General features: G+C 43.6%; 1 protein-coding gene across 15 annotated transcripts in view; it reads right to left on the bottom strand.

The window, feature by feature from the left end:
* The window catches only part of atrnl1a (attractin-like 1a), a 221,588-nt gene that overhangs the window by 159,513 nt on the left and 41,308 nt on the right, over positions 1–20,767 (bottom strand). For 13 of the 15 annotated variants that reach the window (XR_005079408.1, XM_037124441.1, XM_037124439.1 and 10 more), the window contains exons 9-15: positions 16,528–16,711; positions 15,119–15,273; positions 7,861–7,945; positions 6,559–6,770; positions 5,481–5,599; positions 4,547–4,663; positions 3,276–3,408 (exon numbers count right to left, since the gene is read on the bottom strand). Coding sequence is in view for 14 of the 15 variants with exons in the window: in XM_037124441.1 (XP_036980336.1) it covers positions 3,276–3,408; positions 4,547–4,663; positions 5,481–5,599; positions 6,559–6,770; positions 7,861–7,945; positions 15,119–15,273; positions 16,528–16,711 (1,005 nt within the window). In the remaining variant the exon portion in view is untranslated. The remainder of the gene's footprint in view (positions 1–3,275; positions 3,409–4,546; positions 4,664–5,480; positions 5,600–6,558; positions 6,771–7,860; positions 7,946–15,118; positions 15,274–16,527; positions 16,712–20,767) is intronic. The other 2 variants (XM_037124440.1, XM_037124453.1) reach the window with 1 other exon arrangement.

Genomic DNA, 20,767 nt, shown 5'->3' with positions numbered 1-20,767 from the left:
AATGGCTTCCATCACCAACCTTTTCATTCTGCCGAACAAAAAAAAAACAACAAAAAAAATACCTGCTTTCTTTATTTTTCTCCCCCTCAAGAAATAGCAATTGGCCATAATTGACCAAAGCGAGATGAGAAAGACAGATGAATGTGGTGAAGGAGGAGGAGTATAAAAACATAAATGGGCAGATTATGTTACGGTCTTTGTGTAACGGCGGAGATAAACATGTCAGGCTATTTAAAATGATTAGTCATAACATGGTGTCTGAAGAAAAAAGGGCTACAGCTGCCACAGTGCTGGAGCTAGTTTCCATCACCCCCCCAGTTCATGTGAACACCACCTACTGCAAACGCATCCTCACAGAAAAATCACAGAAAACAGTGAATCATGTCGCACTAATGGAGACAGAAACACAGATAAACAAAAACATGCTAATTTCACCCGTGTGGCCGGTGACCCTCTGAAAAGGCCTGTCCTGAATGACGCAGTTCACATATACAAAGACCAGAAAACAGACAGCAGGCCAGTCGTGTTGAATTAAACTACAATACACACCAGCCTCCCAGGCTCAACGAGGATACAGAAAGTTGTTGTGTACAGGTAATTTTATGTAGCTAACGTGGTGCTGATTTTCACATCAGAAATGGATCTTTTTAAGGACAACTGGGGATATTTCCAACTATTTTAGTTGTGTCAAAACCAGGTTTCTTTTTGTTTTTTTCTTAGGGAGACCATCAGACATTTAAAGCTGTTTTTGTGGTGACCAGAACCGGCTACTTTTCACAGGAAGTCTCCATCTGAGCGTCTGCACAGCGCTGTTACAAGACTGACATAAAAATTTTTTTTAAAAATCAACCTAAACAGATGTAAAGTTGCAACTCAAAGAAATGTTCAGTTTGAAGCCGTGGCTTTGCTGAAAGGTACTTTGCTCACGTTTATTCTTGCGATTGAGTTGACCAAAAGTTCACACAGGAAACAGAAGGACAGAGTTGTTTTTGACCGGCTTCAAACAAAATGCAGGAAACAAATATCAGAGCTGCGTCTTCCTTTTCACTTCTCACCAAGCTGCCAAGCAAGGAGCTACATGCTAAGTGCTGTATTTGGAGAAGTTTCATCATGTTGGATGCGGTGAAGCATCTTCAAGGAACTGAAACAAGTCCGAATGCCCCTTTTCGATGCAGCACTTAGCTACCTTGTTATGTGCCAGTATGATGGGAAACTCATAAAATAACACTCAGAGCAGATTATGTCACTTGTGTGAACAAGCCAAATAATCCAACAGGAAGCAAGACTGTGGTTAAATCTGTTTCTCAAAATCCACCTTCCAGTTAGCAGCGTTTTAGTGGTTTGCCGGTCAAAACATATCAAAGTTTTATCAAAAGATTTGTTTTTTTAGACATCCAATTTACAGACTTAACTTAAATGCATAACAATCATTTACAGGGTGTTAAAATAATGGTTACAATCTCAAAAGACTCAATAGATGCAAAATACCAACAGCGTTTCTTTCCAGCGCTGTAATCCAGTGGTCTACATGTATACTGTATTACCTCAGCAGAGGCAGAGAAGAGTTCATAACATGCTGAAGGGAGAGGATGTGTTCCAGACCACAGGGCCTTAATGTGGACAGAAGAAAGGGAGCAAACACAATAAACTTCCAACAGATACTGCAGCAGAGCGAGCTAGCTAGCAGGCCCTTTACCACGTTACGACATGGCATGGAGCGGGAAGATTTGTGGATCCAAATAACAAGAGCATTTCCTTCGCCCTCGGTCACACAAGCGCCAAAGTCAAAGCGAGAGCAGCTCTAGCTGAAGGCTCCACAGCAGAGCGGGAACATGTAGGACTTTGTGGACTCGAGTTTATCAGCCATGGCGATGATCCATATTCAGAACATCCAATAAACACTTCTAATTGGCCTACTTCTCTTCTGCAGCTGAGCGGAGAGCACATTTCTAAAGTATGTGTTCCTGAATGTATGCTAATCCCCCTCTGTGTACATGCCTGCATGGATGTGTGTGGGTGCCGATTTGTGAAGACGACTAATAATACGCAGCCGGTGAGCGTGGGAACATGCAAACGCTGCGAAGCTCTGTGTCATCCGGTATGATTAACGGAGGCACAGCGACACTTCACTACTTTTACAAGTAAAATAAATATATTCACAACAGACATGATGATCAGAAAGTCTGTGGAGATTACACCGCCTGGCTCTTAATGTATCAATCAACAGTGTGTATGCCAACATCACACATGTGATCAAAAGGATCCACACTGTCATTTATGGAACAGTTCATGCACTGTTTTCTTTGTGTGTTCAAGAATCACTTGGAATAAAATGAGCTTCATGAGTTTGATTGTGAAGAATCGAGGGACGAACTCCTGCCGCCCCTCTCGCGTGTCTCATACATTATTCCATGAATGTTAATGGCAAGAGATTTAATTGAATTGTGCCATCGGTCACACATACTGCTGCAGCGCTGCTGAAAACATACTGCTGGTGATTATCTGGTCACGTGAGGAGTTTACAGATGCGGTTGTAAGCCTCCGGACAGTTCACAGATTCTGTCCTGATATTATCAAAACATGATATTTATGATTCCATTAGTACCTTCAACATCCTGGTGAAGTTGACAATGCTGCCACACAACGGCTAACGTTCTAGCCCTTGAGGCTAACGTTAGCTAACATACCACTCCTCCAGTTCTAGTTAAAGAATAGAAACCACGCGTCTCCCAGACTGCTTGTTACTTGTTCCTACAGCGAGTTGCTGCAACATGCTACTCTCCGTGTTGTTTACGTCTGCTTCTCCTTGAGATCACATGAGGGAAGGATCACTGTGACTTTGTCTTATTTTTCCAGTGTACACCTGCGTTTCATTTGTTCATCAGCCCTTGTGGAACAAATCTGTGTGTTCCCTCCTTGTTGTTTGTTTTGTTCCTGTCGTCCCTGTGTTGTTGTGTTTCCTGCCCTTGTGTCTTACGCAATCCCACTTGTGTTCCCCAGAGCTTTATCCTGGTTTGGACTTCATTTGGTTTTGTATTTCTCTTTATATTTTTTTGGGTTTGCCTCAGCCTGTTTGGTTTTGTTTTGTTGCCTTTGTTTGATATTTTTGGGACAACTTCTTTTGTTTTTCTACCTGCCTGTTTTGTCGTTTTGCATCGGGTTCCTTTTGCTAACTTCTGTGCATGTTTATTTCTCAAAATAAGATCCTACGGTGATGCACCAGAAGGTGTGTGACAGGCTGCATGCATGCTCGTTCTCCGAGTGCGCCTCCTCACCAGGCAGCGCTTGACACTCCTGCTGCTGCATCTCCCACTGACAGTTGGCGTTGAGGGAGCAGCTCCTGCAGTTGGCCAGTCTGAAACACTCCTGCTCCTCCCTGCGCTTACACCTGGACGAGTCTGTCACCGTCTTCAAAACACACACACAGGCAGAAAACAATATCAGTCCAGTTAAACTTCATCCGCGGCGTCCTCTTTTGCAGTAATTGTAATAAACTTGCAGGGATCGATACAAAGTGCAACAAAAGCTGAGAATGAAACCAGCGAGTCAAACAGGCAAACAGAACATGCAGAGTGAGAAGAGAAATCAATGTGAGGGACAGATTATACAGAGATGTGATTTTTATTGATGTGTTTTATATTCTATATGCTGTTTTTAACTCACTCGCTCAGAGGCAACTTTATCTCTGTAAAGCCTCAAAGGAAATATAAAAATTTCTCCGGTTTTATGTTTGTTTTCATCGGAAAGTTTCCTGATGAAGTGAATTAACGACGTCTCTAGAAACTAGGACCCGTCCCTTAAAAAAGGATGAAGAAAGGATGTTATATTTTTATGACCTCTGAGCCGAGTATGGAAAATGTCACAATCTTGACCTTCTGTTGATTGCTTATCAGATTTTTGCTGCTAGTTTCTACATTTTGTGATTTCCTAGCTCATAAAAGAATGTTTTTTTCTGTTTGGTCCCTGTTTCTGTGTTTGTTTACAGGATGTCAAAAAATGATTTTAATTGATTTTTGAGGCCATGGGTCATGGAAGAGTTGGATCATGTTTATCCTTTTTAATGTTTTGTTCCCGTATTTTTCAACATTTTTGCTATTTGCTCATAAACCGCTGCACATATTTTAGTCTTCTCTACTCTCTGAAGGTTTCCTCTTTACATAAGACAGTATTTCTCTAAATGCGTGCATGTTTAATGCTTAAATTTCGCTGACACGGAGACGCGTTTGATGACTATTTGCTTTACCCTGAAAGCTTTCAGTGAAGAATTAGTTTATATGTCCCATAGTCAAGTTGTCGTTTTCAGGACACAGTAAAGAGCAGACTTAGTGAGCAGTGCATACACCAAACGAAAGAATAACATCAGTGCTTCCCAGGAAAACACCAGTTGGACACCAGCGGAGGGCCTGAAGTGTCTTAACAGTGTTGTGTTCACTATTTTTAATGTAAATTTGGATTTAGGTCGACCTCAGTTTGCATACATATCCTAAGGGACTGCTCTGACCTCTGACCTCAACCCGAGTGTCAAACTGTGTCAAACAATACACACATGTCCCCTCCTTCGGGCGCCGTGCTTCCACAAGCTCAGCTGATGTTCAGACAACATGGATGGTGGGGGAGACAGAGACAGAGCGCCGCCATGCTGCTGGGCCAGCTCCAGGGTCAGCTACACATTCATATACACACACACACACACACACACACACACACACACACACACACACACACAAACACACATTCATATATAAACCCAGCCGGGCACACACAAACAGACAAAAAGCAACATGCAGACACACAAAGAGAAAGACAGGAAGAAGAAAAAAAACAGGGAAAGAGACAGAGAGAAACAGAATGAGCCAAAGTATGAAAACAAAAAAATACACACAAACTCACTGAACCAAAATTAGTAATATAAATCATATATACATATATATAAAATTCTTCTTAAATGTGACAGGATGAAACATAATTTATAGACTGAGTTGCTTTTTGGTGGCTTAGTCAAAATGTACGTGTGATAAAAGGAGAACAGCTGAAACACTGATCAGACAAAAAGCCTCTAATGTCACTTTTATCACCAGTTGTTCCTATTAAGTTTGACAGCAGTCTGAACTTTTCTCAGTCCACCGTGAGCTCAAAACTTCTACTCAAGAAATTTATAATAAATTCTAATCAGCAGATAATGGTGACATTTACAGAGGATGTACGCTTTCCTTTTCGCTCACTGTGAGGTTTCTCACAGATGCACCTCTAACGACATAATACAGAGATGGCATCGATCACATTCATGCTCCCACGAAGATGAACCCTTCGGACCTCATCACCGTCCCTCCAGCACCACACTCGGCACCAACTAAGTCATTTGTTCCATCAAACATTCATGTGTCGTCAGGTCAAATGAACACAGCAGCTTCAGCAGCCACTGGGACGATTTCTTATCTATTTATTTATTCTTTACTGCTGGTCTCGCTTTGAGGACTCACCACGGTGCAGTTACTGGACGCAGAGATGCACTTCCTGTCCTCACACCACTGACAGCCCCGCGTGTTGGCGGTGCAGCTCGCACAGTCCGAGAACCGGAAGCACTGCTCGTCTGTGCTGTCTGTGAGAGAAACACACAGAAACAAATCAGCCGGTTAGATTGTTGTGACAGTAACAACAGTTCTCACTTCTGCTGGGAATTCATTTTTAATCAGAAGTGCTCTGATCAATTCAGCACGGGTGTAAAAACTCAGAGTCGGTGTGCATCAGTCTATCCGGCTCCTTTTTTCTAAATACCTGGTGTGTGTCAGATAACTACCCTCATGTGGTGCTACATGTGCCGGTAATACTTTCATGAAGTGTAAATTTACATGTTATCACCATGTTTGGATGTGATTAAAATGTTTACGCATCCAGCTGTGTTTGTGGTGACTAAATCAGTTTATTTTTAGCCAGAACATGATCTCTTCCTAACATTAACCAAGTGTTAATTGTGCCTCAGCATAAGTAAAGAACTGTAACAAGAGGGGAACAGAAAATGGAAACTAAAGAACTTATCTGTGTTTTTCCCAAATGTCTGTTGCCAACATTACCAGTAAAGTTTATGTTACGTACAGGTGATTTGAAAGTAATTAGGCTCAATTGTTACGAAGTCTTTTAATGCAGTTAAACAATTTGAAACTGACTGTCAACCATCAGCACGATCGCTTTTCGTATAAACCTGCCGTGAGCACAAACTGCTACGGCATCTACATCTGGCAGAGACAGATGAGAGGGAGGAGGAGGAGGCGGGTCCGGCCCGGCTCTAATTACTTCAAAATGAGGTAATTGTTGCAGCACTGACCTTCTGTTCCTATAATTAGGTATGCAAACAAACTTCAGAGGCCAAAATCCTTTGGAATAATTATTATTCTCATGAAAAAATTAGCCTTCTGGGAGCTCAACTCGTTTGCAATTTGTTTGATCGCGCTGTACGCTTCAGGGAAAATATGTTGGAATGACAGGGAAAATATTTAGAGAGGGATAGAGAGAAAGTTTACAGACACACATGGCAAAGAATCAGCTGAGCAGACGACTTACCAGGTCGCGCAGGGCAGAAAGTAGCTGGGAGAGTGTATTCGGGTGGTTTTGGCTCCCAGGGGACACATCTGCTTTGGACCCAAAGGCAGCGAAGGCCCGGCCCAGCAGCAGCACACGAAGTCGGGTTAGAAAAGGCCAGGCAGGACGGAGGGGTGTACGCCAGCACATCGTTCATGAGGAGGCCCGAAAAACCCCCGAAGATGTACATGGAACTGAAGAAGACACAGAGAAGATTATAGAGAAGCACAGGAGGACAGAGACATCAGTACAAACAAGCTGTGGGACGAAGAGACAAGGAGGAAACAAAGCTACAGCGAGAGAGCAGTGGTCTTAAAGAAATAATAAACTCTGGCAGGGACAAAGAAATGGTGAGAAACCAGGGGAACCTTTTAAAAAAATAAAGGTGAACTTCCTGGGAGGAAAAAAAAAACCTGGGAGGGAGAGTGGTTTGAAGCCTTTTGAAGCTCAAAGCTGACATTTTCGTACCAAAAGGCGACTTTTTGGTGCGTAAATGGTGTTAAAGGGTCAGAACCATTATGTCCAAGTTTAGCAATGAGTCTCTCTGAATCGTGACGGAACTACCGTAACATTTTAAGTGTTGTCAATCCCATTTTTGGTCAACTATATTTTTACAAGCCTATAAAAAAAAGCCCTGTACACTTTGTTGTTCACCGATGACCTTTTTTTCGTCTCTCTGGTTCAGAGAGTTTCAAAAACAACATTCAGATTCTTATAAAATCCACAGCACGAGGATGGAAAGACCAACTTAACAATGCGAGTGAGATACAGATATACACATTCAAACTAAGGTATAAATAGATCTCTGGAGGTAATAAAGTGCATGTATACACTGTATCTATAAATAAAGGGTGTAAAAAAAGAGTTACTGAGGAAACATCCAGATATCGGCAGGATGGAGGAGGTGGCTGCAACAACTTTCTCAACAGAGACTCAGAGGAGACAGCAGCAGACGACGTGACAGGAGAAGTGTAAACTGAGACTAAATTTAGCAGTGAGATAAAGAGATGAGTCCCAAAACAATCTACACAACAAAACTGGGAAATTTCTGGGAAATAGGAAAGTCCACTGAGATGCTCAGTGTCTCCAAAAACTTAGAGGACACTGCAGGAAGAAATCAAGGGAAATGGAGAAATGTGCCAGGGAATAATGCATCGCGAACAGACGGGTATTTGCATGACTGTAATTCAGTAGTTCAGTAGATTTGTGTTACAGTTTTCACACACTGCTGAAGTCTCCTTGAGCACGGCAACAAGAGTCAACAACAGGAAGGAGGAAACTCACCCGTTGCTAACGACGGCAGAATGTCCAAAGCGGTTGACGTCCCGGTGCAGACCCGGTCTGGGGAGGACGGTCCACTCATCACAGGCTGAAGAGAAGCAAACGCACACACACAGATTTGTAAAGATGATGTTTCAGTTTTGTTGTGTCGTTGTGAGTGTGTGTCAAGAAGAAGTGAGGAAGAGGAGTGTTCGTAGCTTTACTGACAAATGCACAAAGATTTAACAATCACATTATTGTCTAAAATACTGTTGGATTGTGAAGCTTTAAAGGGAAAATTCAGGTATTTTTTTCAGAAATGAGTCAACCAACATTTCTCCTCTTCTTCTTCTCCTCCTACATCTTCATCTTTATCTTCATCCTCTTCTACACCTTCATCTTCTTTTTTTTAACCTTGATTATTGCGTGTAAGAAAATAGAACGGAGGAGGGTGACGCACAGTTCAACCTCCTCCCCCAACTTCATCATGAGGAATCAGAAATCATTATCCGAACGTTTTCATCATCATCGAATTACAGCGATGTGAAGAGGATATGGAAAATAATCCCAGAGATGACTTCATCGAACACTTCGTACCACCAAATACATCATAAAGCCTCCCTCTCTCTCTCTCTCTCTCTCTCTCTCTCTATCATTGGAGCTTTATGTATTTTACTATTTGGATTTTACACCTCTCTGATGTTTTAATGACCCGACGTGCTCCAGTTATATTAATATGGAAATGACTGTCTGAGCGAGCCTTTGGTGTGTTGGTGTAAATGTGCCATTTAGCCCGATGAGCCAGTAGAGGTGGGGAATCGGGGGGAGGGGGGGGGCGGCCAGGTTGCTAACGACCTCGTTAAGCGGTGTGTTAATTGGGAGCGCTTGTTTAAGAACGAGGGATACTGCAGAGGACAGGGTGAGAGGATGGAAGGAGGGGCGGGTGGGGTCATTCTAATCAGCACCAAGAGCAATGAGTTCATCAATAGCAGAGGTCAAAGGTCGGTTGTATTAACATGCGACACAAAGTGATATTGATACCATCAAGCACAACTGTGGCCGGCTAATACTGCAGCTGGTGGGAACTCTGAACAGGTGCTGTTGTTCTCTACCTGCTGCGTTAGGTGGACTATAAAAAACACCTGACCTTCATGAGCTGAACCGCTGGAAGAGGTGAAGAATATCTTTTCAATACGTCTATTCTGTGTTGTAGTTTTTCCATCCCGTCCTCGCTGGAAAACAGATGTTAGGTTGTCTGTGCACGCAGCTTATTAAGATGAATTTTTACATTTAGTGTGAAGCGGCGACCTCTAGTGGTCGGAGTAATCCTGGCAGGTGCACAGGAGGAAGTACGGCAATGTAGTATTATGGAGGAGGTTGGTGTTGATGGGCGGGTCAACCACAGGGAGGCTGTTGTTTCTGTCCCATGTGAAGCCAGAAGTCACTGTTGACTTGTTTAAACTCATAAAACATAAGGAAACCAAAACCACCATCTTTTCCTCGACCCAACCATGTAGTTTTGGTGCCAGAAACTTGATTAACTGTGACTCTTTTACATCGCTACCTTATGACGACGAAGGTCTGATACGACAGTTCTTGCTGGGACTCCACAACGGTACCATACAGTTGGTAATACTGTACAATTAATTAAGTAAAATGTGGGAACAAACAGCATTATAATGAGGTACTATAGTGCTCTAAAGATACCCTGGTCTACAACTAAACACACAACAAATGTCAGCTCATAGTGATTTTAATGATTTGTTCAGTGAAATTTAAAAATTCAGATGCAAAAATGGTCTTTTCCTCCAAGTTGTGAATCACATCCCGATCACATCATCTGTGAAAGTAATCATAACATTTATCATGCTGCCAACCTTTCCAGGTGTCTAGCTATAAGTTACTTTGAAATAGCTTTATATTCCGACAACATTAAATAAACTTTTAAGTTGAGCAATACAAATGTCGATCACAGTTTGTGCACACGGACGGCAGGAGACTGAACTCCCAGCAGATTATAAACTCTCTGCTGAGCGACTTGACAGACAGCTGCAGTTACACATTACACATTTTTCAGTCAGTGGAGATTTGAATCTGTGATCCCCTGATGAAATCTAACTCCAGATCTGATGTTTTGTCAGCTGTATTTTAATATAACCCTCGTTCAAATTGGCACCTCTGTTACGGTAATCATCACTCAGCAGACGTTCCAGATGTTTTCTGCTGTGTAGCAACTCAAAATCAATCTCAAAACACGTCACACACGCTGAAAGTTTAAATGTGTTCCACTTCTGACACTTCGACTACCAGAAAAAGTTTCGGTGCTCACAAAACTGCAGATGCACTGATTGATTTGTTGTTGTCTTTTGTTTTATTGTCACTAAATACATCAATAGTTCTGATTCACGTGAACCAGCGGCCTCGCTGCGACGACAGAGTTTCAAAAGCTCACCACAGCTGACCTCCAACCTCCAGATAAAAACAGATTACAGACACACGCACACACACACACACACACACCTTATCCATCCACCCTGAGATTGATGCTGCCAAATTGTCCACCACAGAACTGCAGGCTCAACAGATACTTATCGGCCAGGACACACACACACACACACACACACACACACACACCAACACCGATTTTAATTTCCTCTCCGGATATGAGAAAGTCCGTGTTAATAATGCATGGTGGGACAGAGAGAGAAACCGTAAATCCAGGGAGAAGCAGGCAGGCGATTCGGGCTGATTGACAGTTTGATCTGATCTGCACTAATAGAGGACTTGATGTAGATGGGCAAGAGGAGGAGGAGGAGGATTGAACGGCAGCCACTGTCTGCTCCTCCAACATATCACAGCTCCCAACATCTTCCAAACAAGCTCCAAAAAAAGCCCTGGGCTTTTCAGTGGTCTCTGCCATGTGTGTGTGTGCATCAGGTGTGTGTGTGTGTGTGGGTGTGTGCCTGTGGTGTGTCAACTTGGCGAGCGCCACGTTTTTAATCAGAGTTCATTTTCCCCCCCCAAATCTAATTAGAAGTGTGAGGGTGGCAGGGTTGAGGGGAGGATGGGTGAGGCGGGAGGGAGAGGAGCTGGAGGGGGAGAGAGGGAGAATTAAATCCAAATGAAAAGTGCCTTCTGTGTCGACCTGAATCTAATGCGTGGCAGCAGAAGTGCAGGAGAAGCTAATAACGCCGTGTCGCACCCTCCAAGGTTAGCGCGGCAAAACAAAAACAAATTAGCGCTCGGAAAAACCTTCCACTCGCAGCGAGCGGCGGAGGCAGGGAGGAGGAATGGAGGAGCAAATGAAGACGCAACGCGGGATGGAGAGAGCGAGGAAGTGACTTCCACAGGTGCAGCAATTTATTATCTGCTGGAGAGGAGAGGAGAGGAGAGCATTTCCTAGAATTAAGTAATAAGTAAATTAGAAATAAGGAAAGCAGAATGTCTACAGCAAGGAGATCTCTTTAGGAACGTTAATCTAATCTAGTTCACAAAATAACTTCACAAATATCACCACCAGACTTGCAAAAATGTATTATCTTGATTGTTGTTTCTGTCCTCTTGTCAAAAAGAAAGACGTTTTCCTCTCAACACCTGTTTGGGATGCAGCTGTCAGCCATGTTCTGACATCTCAGATAAGTACAAATCATTTCTCCATTAATCAGGAGCGTCTTTCTTCGCCCCCCCTTCCAGTTCAGACCCCCTCCCCCAGATTCCCGCGTCCTCCCCTCCCTCTGCTCTGCCTTTTGTTTCCTTGCTGCACCTCTGCAGAGAGTTTGAGGAGGCAGCTACTGTACAATAAAGTCCAGCAGATACGAGCGGTAATGAATAAATGATGATATTTATAAAGACAGGGGTGTGTTTGCAGAGTTGAGGGACACACATTTACTGCGAGTGTCGATGGGGCGAACAGAAGAATCTGACGTTAGACGGAGACGCTCTGCAAACAAATGCTTTATTGTTTATTACCTTTTATTTTGCCTTTTATTCACGAGCTTATTACGTGCTTCATCCCGGCATACCTTCACCGTCTTTAGCTAATTCTCCTCCACCAGCGTCAGTGCTGCTTTTTCTCTCCCTAAATCCCTCCTTCCTTTACTTCTTCATTTCTCTCCGGCTCTCCGAACATCCCCTCCCCTCCTTCCTCAGAGCACGTCGCTCTTATTTCATTCGCTTTCTTCACGATCACCAGCTTTATCTCACCAACATCCTCCCTGGTATTTCTCCCCCTTTATTATATCATTTACAGCAGAGAGCGACGAGAACAATGTAGGACCGAGAGGGAGAGGACAGACCCGACGATCACGCCACACAAACAAAATCTTTATTACGTGTGAAATATATTACTTTTGCACTTTTGATTAAAAGGTTCAGTGTGTTCTGCAGCTTTTTAATCACTTCTCAGACTTCACATCAGTCGGCTCAGCACATGTAATTAGGAACGTCACTGTTATGAGCTCTGGAAAAGGGCCAGTTTAGTTTGCGTGATTAAAACATTGGAGTTTTACGTGTCTGCAAACCACCAAAAAGCTCAAATGTGCACGTGTCATATTGACTTGCAAAATCAGTGGCTGCAGTTCAAGTCTGTGTAAAACTCCTGGATATTCTTCAGAAGACTTCTGGACCAGTTCCAGTTCGGGTCAAACTCATTTTCAATGGGAGTGCTAGGGGCACTTTTACGATAGCATCAAAATCGCTATTTTTAAAACACTAAGAAGACTCGACACAACATGAAACTTCAAACAACGAATGAAAAGTGTCGATCTCCAAATGTGACGCAAGATGGAGGCCAGTTAAGGTGGAACGCTCCTAAAGCTTAGTTCCATGTAAATGCTTGAAAGTTGAAAAGTTAAAAGAGTTGAAAAAGGAGGAGCAATACTAAAATGAAAAGCCAGAAAAGTCACTTGAGATCTCGCATGGATAGTTGATGCTGGAAGACAGTAGTTCCACCTTAACTGTCCTCCAGGTTACGTCACATTCTGAGATCGATACTTCTCCACTGGCAGGACGGCGGCGAGTGGAACAAGCTGCTGCTAACGCGAGTTGTTCAAAAACTCTCTTTTCAGTAAACTCTGTGTACACAAACAATGTTCTCAATGCTCATGTTCATGTGTAGAGACCCTGGTGATGCTACCAGCAAAGTTTCATGTTGTGTCGAGTCTTCTTACTGTTTTAAAAATAGAGATTTTGATGCTATCGTAAAAGTGCCCGTAGCACTCCCATTGAAAATGAGTTTGACCTGAAAATGAAAATAAGCCTCTTTTTTGACACATAAACATTCACAAAAAAAGCCTCAGTTGCATTTTGGTGAGAGTTTCACTTTCAGTTGGAACGTATCCGTTGTTCTGCAGAAATGTACTTGGTTGCCATTTATTGTTTAATGCGATTCGATTGTCTTGAAGGGTACAAAATCTTGGACCCGACTGAAGATAAATCCAAAAGATATCAGTATTAAAAATCGAGAGACCCAATCAACTTAACAATCACATAACAGAGAGAAAACAGAAACACTGGCTGGAATAATCAGCAATTAGTATCGATAAGAGCATCAATGCATCTCATTTTCTCTACATTTCACACTTCACATTCACCGCGTTGCTTTAAAAAAAAAAAAAAACTCTCTCCTGCGATTAGTACGACGCAACACATGATCAGAGCGCTGATACACACTAGACTAGACACAGGGCTTGACAATCAACGACGTAAATGCTTTCTTTGCCAATCAACTGATTAATTAATCAACTAATTGATTGAGCACTAACCCTGACAAACCCTGTCTGACTGTTCAGTTAACTGTGCACAAGGACGTGACAGCAGCTTCTCCTGCTGAGACACCAACACGCCTCTTCTTCCTCCTCGTCCCCCCGTAAAGAAATCATCTCCACCGTAAAGCACCTTCCTGCATTCACACACACCCGTCCTCTCATGTCTTCGCTGAGTTAATCTCTCTGCTCCCTGTTGTTTTTCTCCTGTGAAGTGTTGGTGTAATCCTTCTTTCTCTCTCCCAGAGCTCTCTTCATTCCTCCGTCCCTGTCGACTGGGGAGGAAACACTCTCCTGCCATCTGGTCTATGTGGCGACTGGGTAGCCTGTAATGGGATCCTCCATCATCCATCCTCTCCACCTTTACCGCAGTCTCTGTATCCCAACCCACCCACTGTAGTCTCCGTCACACACTCTTCTGTGTTAAGATAATGTTTTTAATTATTGATTTTTGGCTCTGTTACCGTAAGTTTTCTCTGTTCCTCTCTTCATGAAGTCTACTCCATCGAGGGCGTTTCATTAAACACTGCCGCAAAAGTCGGATTCAATCCAAAGAATCAGGACTGTAAACAACATGTGTACGTTCCCGTGTGAAATACTAAACAGACTGGCTTTGGTGGATGCGTTTGCACAAGGGCCACTCTACTGTTGTCAAAACCAAATACAGTACAAAGTGTAATAAATGTGCTGATCAAATTGGATATTATGCGTAAACTGAGACCAAATCATGTCTAAGATATTATGAGATTCACCAGTGAGGATATCAGGTCATGTGTGGGTGAAAGGAAGTGGCTGGCAACTTCTGATCACACATTTTCTCCTAAATCTATCCATCCTTGTATCAGATATTCAGTTAATCTGTTACTCTACATCATCTGTAGGTGTGAATTTGTCCCTATATGTCAGCCCTGTGATGAACCGATGACTTATCCAGGGTCAACCTCGGCTCCAGCCCCCGCCGTGACCCTGAAAAGTATAAGTGGTTCCAGACGATGGATGGATGAGTTTGTTGTTCTCTTCTGTACATGAGACATCAATTTCATGTCTGTCATGTCCTCCCAGGAGGGAGATCCCTCCTCTGTGGCTCTTCCTGACGTTTTCTTCAGTCTGTTTCTTCCCCTGTTTGGCAAGATTGTCGCTCACTATACAGATTGTACAAGCCAACTGAGGCCAATATGATTGTGATTTTGGGCCGTATAAATTAAACTGATTTGATTTGATTTGATTTGATTTGATTTGATTTAATTTGACTTGACAAGGCAAGACACTGATTAAAAAGCATGATTTTACCTCATTTTAACAAATGTCTGCTCAAAATTCAAGGGGAAAAAAAACACTGCAGGCCCTTTTCTCGAGCACTAGGGAATTTGGGAGGAAGATTTCCACCACAGGGACAGAAAGTTCACGCTCCAGGGTCGGTTTGGGAGTTGAACATGGAGCACTGAACATTTCTGACTGGTCGATACTCAGCATCAGCATGGAAGTAGTTTCTTGGACTGAAAGTAGAGAGGTCTTCTTACCGATGTCGTACGCCATGAAGTCAGCGGAGAAGCACTTGGCCCCGTTGCTTAGCGACGTGTCATTGTGAGTGTTGCCTCCGAAAACCAGCAGCGTGCCGCTCAGCACCACCGCAGAGTGGAGGTACCGCGCCAGACCGCTCTCCCCGAGGATCAGCCTGCACACACACACACACACACACAGAAGAGTACAGCTCAGCAAGATGAGACGTATCAGGAAAGTGTTAATTTGTCAGTTGTGTGTATGTGTGTGTGTGTGTGTGTGTGTGTGCATGGTGCCATGTTATTAATGGCGTCCGTCTGGGAGTCTGACCCGGCCTGTGGTTATTGCCCTTCATACCAACTGTTCAAAGGGGGTCACACACACACACACACACACACACACACACACACAGAAACAGTCCACTCAGACATTGTAGGAGGTCTCACTCTGCTGTATCGTGACCTCGTTGGGGTCAGAGGTCTCATATTGGAGACCAACTGTGGTGACTGTCTGTGGCTTCTTACGTTACTGCAGCAACTTTGACTTTCCACTGAAGACTTTGATCTCCTTAAACAAACACTGGACCTTTTCTAAAACCTGAATAATCTGGAATTAGATTTAATTTGTTTAAAGCAGCAACTGAACTTGATTAATTTTTGTTTTATTTTGTGAGAGCAAGCCATTAGATAACGACTTGTATTTCATGTGGAGGCCTTGGTAGACTTGTCAGGAGCTTCCTGCTGACAGAGGCGAGACGATCTTTGCGTTGGGACTGTAGCTGTATAGAATAGCTGAAATGTCTCGGTCTGAGAATTTAAAAAGGTCCACCGGCTCAAGTGACACCCGACTCTGACCGCAAATTCCACCCGGAAAAGTGAGAGCTACGGAGAGACGGCAGGTTGCGTGTATGTGCGTGTTCGTAAGCATATGTTGGTGGATGCATGTGGCGCGTGTGAGTGCACATGTGAACGTAAGCGAAATGAAGTGGAGAGGACAGAGCGGTGTAGCTGGGTGTCCTCTTTCATCCATCCATCTGCCAGGGTTCACCGGAGGTCAGACCTCTGCTCACATCCATCTATTCTCAGCCTGCTCTCTTCTTTCTGCCCCGACCACACGAATGTTCCCACTCTGACACACACGTAGCATCTTTTTTTATTATTATTTGTGAAAGGCTCAAGCTGAAGATACATGTAACATTTAAAAAAACAGACCAAGTATCATTCTTTTTTACCTGGAGGACACTCGATAGATAGAAGTTATGTCTGGACAGATGTTGTGTGGGGAAAGATTTCTCCTCCATTATGTTTTTCCATGGTGTTGATAATATTTTTCAACGTGGATGTCACTGCAATTTTACTTTCAGCAGGTTTAAGAGTCGCTGCGGGACAATTCGACACCCAGAGAACATTAGGTGACATTATTCTCTCACCATGTTTTCGTGTGGACGTGGTACCGGTACATGTGGTCCACCAGGCCGTACTTGTTGTTGCTAAGCGCCTTGTATCCCCCGTGGACGAACACGCAGCCGCTGGCCTCGTCGTACACGCTGCTGTGGCCGTAACCTCCCTGGACCACCGCGCCTCCGGCAGACACGACCTGCCACGAGTTAGACCCTGAAACACAGACAGCAGAGAGGGAGAGCTCTGATTAATGCACTACGCTCATATAGAAAGATCAAAGTTGATCACTTAAAAAGTTTTTGATGCTTTGGCAGGTTCTGCTTTTCACTTTCATGCCAAAAAGCTGGAGCACTTTCAATTCTGGAGGTGCGATCGAGCGAAGGGGGAGTAGAGAGAAAAGTTGGGAGGCGGAGAGAGCGAGCCAAACAGCGAGAGAGGCCAGAGGAAATTAGAGTTTATTGAATTTAAAAGTGCATCTTTAATAGAGCGGCATGATGCATAACGATTAACTCAGGTGCATAGAAAATCTTATTAAAAAACAGGCAGGGATTACATCACCCGAGCTGCAACGGATAAAGAAAAAGACACAGACGCAACAAACAAAAGCCGCAGAAGGAGGAGGAACTTCAAAAGCCTGAGAAAACGTGTCATCATCTGGAACATTAAACCCCTGAGACCACGAGGAGCAGCGAGCGAAGCTGAGACACTGAGAGGAAATGAAACCAGAGAGCACTCAGAGAGGCAGCGTCTCCATACAGACCCTCAAATTGCATCTTTTTTAATTCAAAAGTAATTTGCATCAAGACTCTGCATCTGAATTACACCCACCGACTATAATTCACCTGGAAGAATACCTGTAAATACTCAACAGCGGGGCTTTGTACACGACGGCATTGTGAAGGATTCAGAGTGACTCAGCCTGAGGTTCACAGAGGTCTGAGCATTTAAACACATTATGTTGCTATAAGCATCTTGTAGTTATATCATGTTTGTCTATTGTCAGAGTAAAATGAGAGCTGAGACAGAGATGGAAAAGGCTTATACAGATAAAAGTCTTTTATCATTAATGATCCAACATTTCCTTCCTCGTCATGGATAATTATTTATTATTTAGAGTGCATGTTATTCTGCCGACGTTTCAAGTCGTCTTTTTCCCGTTCCTCCAAAAGCACTCGACACAAATCTCATCAACACCGTGTCACAAAGAGCATCCAGTCATCGCTTTTATTAATTTTAAACAAACTTTATTGTTTTATATATCCAAATCTGATGAAAACTGAAATCTGTAGGAGAAAACTGTCTTTCCAAAATAAGATTAACAATCCTGTCAAGCAGGAGTGGGTGTGTGCTGTGGTCAAACACTTGAAGAGGAAAGAAAAAAGGAATTATATTTAAAAGAACAAAACGAAAAGGCTGCAATAAATGTTGACACAACGCTGCTAACGGTACCAAGAAAAATGCATGTTTCTTCCTTGTCTGACCTTTGTAGCAAACTTTGCTGGAATCCACTGAATATACTTCAGATATTCTGCTGACCGAAAGAAACATACAGGACCACAAAGGTAGGAAAGATAGACAAGAAGAAAGGGACGGAAGAGAAAAACTTGACTTAACTTGACGTCACACTGAATCCACACTGAGAACCCTGGACTCTCGCCCCAATTCGAAGGCTCATCCAGATGCAGCCCCAAAATGTTCCTTCTTTTCCCTGTTTTTGGGGGATGCACCGCTACAATCCTTTCTACAAGATTCTTTGTGCACCCAAAAAAGAAGAAGGAAAGAGAGAAAATGGCGACATCGCGTGGTGTAGATCGTCACTTTCACGGGCCTGGGCGGCAGAAATCGTGATGCAAGGGTAAAAAAATCTGGTGACGTGAGCAGGAAATGCTCCAAAGGCTCAACCGTACCATTTAACAACAGCTGACGAGGTTAACAAGGTCTCTCTGAAGGACTCGCCTTCGAAGACCTTAAAGCCCGGGTCCTTCAGAGGATGCAGACCCTGAACTGAGACCCAGCAACTGTCTGACCTGCACCGTTTTAACCAAATACAGTCAGTGATCACTACTGAAAAGGTCGACCGTAGAAAACAGTAGTAAAACTAGGGAAACACTTTTTGAATACAAAAAACGTGAAGACAGGTGAAGTTTCTTCTCAGTTTATCCCACTTGTGTTGTCACAAGTAACAAGAATGTATTGCATAAAGAAGAAATGCAGAAAGATGTGTTTGAGGTAGTTTAGAATCTCATTACTGTGATTCAGAGTTTAACAGGAAGTGCTGACAAGATTCTTTCCCACTCAGTATAAATCTCGGCGACATTCCTTCGGATAATCAAGTTTAACAGAGCCTTCACAGAAGTATTGAAATAAATAGTTTGTTGGGCCGATACATCATTATGTTTCAAATCTCAATATCAAAACTTGTGCCAAGAAAGAGAGACTACGCCAGGAAAACTTCACTGTGATGGGAAATAAAAGCCGTAAAAGAACAAAACGAAAGAGAGAGTCAGTGACGGACAGCAGAACAAAGACCCCGAGGGAAGGAAGTGGAAAAATGAGAGCGAGGAAACAAGAGAAAACAGCGATAGAAAGAAGGGCAACTATGAGGAGACGACAAGAAAGTAGAAGGTCAACTCTTAACTCATCTCTGGCAGCTAATTGCTGTGAACCTGCCGCTCTGAGTGGTCATTAAATCCTTTTACCTCATATTTTACACCCTGCCTCCTTTTCCCTCTGTTCATTTCCAGGTTGCGCTGACTCTCAGTCGCTACCCTGTGAAGCCTAATGATGCTCGGCGCAGACTTACGCTGTGACAATGTCAGAGAGGGAGGAAGGAGGGAGGAGACGGAGGTGGGGTGAAGATGAAAGTGATGGACAGATGAGGGGGAGAAAACGGTAGGAGAGGGTGAGGACGTGGACCGAGGAGGGGAGGTGGCGCAGGGGAGGGTCAGCAACCCGGCAGATTAAAAAGGAAGAAGACAGAGGAGGGGGGGGGGAGTTAAAGAAAAGGTGAGAGAAGGAGGGATGAGACGGAGAGAGAGAAAACAGAATAACAGGGAGGAGGGAGAGCGAGGGAATGTGGTGGATTCATTAATCATTGTCTTTCCCGCAGACACTCCGGCCCGGGTGCCACCTCTTTTTAATGACCACTCTGTTGTGTTACAGTGTGTGTGTGTGTGTGTGTGTGTGTGTGTGTGTGTGTGTGTGTGTGTGTGTGTGTGTGTGTGTGTGTGTGTGTGTGTGTTTTCCACTCCAGAATATGTCAAAGCGCCAAACGCTCATTTTCAGGTGCTGGTTCGTGGTGTGACAGCTCCATCTACTGGCTGAACGGAGAATAACAAATAAACGCAGATGCACACTAGATGGCCAGAGGTATGTAGACAGCCTGGTATTATAGTGTAGTGTATTCACATTGATCTGTGAGTTAAACATGTCATCTCAAAGCCTTGGGAACAACTTAACATTGCCTTTTGTTCTGTTTTTAATCTGTGCTTGTGATCTCTTTAAGTTTAGGCACACAAAACACTCAATCAGGGTCAGGGGACGATTGTGTTTTTGGTTTAAAACACCTGTTTAGCTCGACTCAAACACAACTGGAGCTGTCCTGAGTTCTCCTTAAAAAGTATCCCGTGGTGTCACACTTCCAAAAGTTTCCATCATCCCCTCCAGCTCATTCTCCTCTTCATCCAATCACAACCTCCTCCCTTTCAACACAACTGCAGAATCCTGTCCCATCTCCAGTCAACCATCCATTCACAAATAACTGAAGTTGTCCCACGTCAAACTTCAGTGTCCAGGCTCCAGGGGGAAGCCTCCTTCATACTGGAAACACCTGATACATCAGGCTGCTTCTCATGGCGATCTACTTCCTGCTGAGGTCTGAGCTCCAAAGTCGACTCCTGCTGCTCACAATAAACCAGAAGAACCAACAGAAAAAGACCCAGTAAACGGCATCCTCTCCTCAGATAATCTGATTTATGTGCTGTTTAAGTTCTCTGCTGTCTTTTAAACTCTGACATACAGAGGCCCCGGAAAGCCTGACTCACAGACGTGTCGCTTTAGTTTCTTCATTTAAATGTCTGAGGTGTAAATTTGAGATTTCTCTGATGTCTAAAATAAGAACGAGGAAGCTGAGGCTGAATCCCCCAGAGGTGTGACAGCTCACGTCGACGCAGCTGCTCAGTCATTTTAAACTTGTTGATTTTTGTCTTCAGGCTGTGTGTGTGTTTACTGCATATAGAATGACATTAGGTTTGTGTATCACATGACTTG

Source organism: Acanthopagrus latus, chromosome 15, assembly GCF_904848185.1.
Source record: "Acanthopagrus latus isolate v.2019 chromosome 15, fAcaLat1.1, whole genome shotgun sequence".
Taxonomy (NCBI): Eukaryota; Metazoa; Chordata; class Actinopteri; order Spariformes; family Sparidae; genus Acanthopagrus; species Acanthopagrus latus.
Note: the sequence above shows the minus strand (reverse complement) of the source record. Positions and strands in the feature narration are given on the sequence as shown.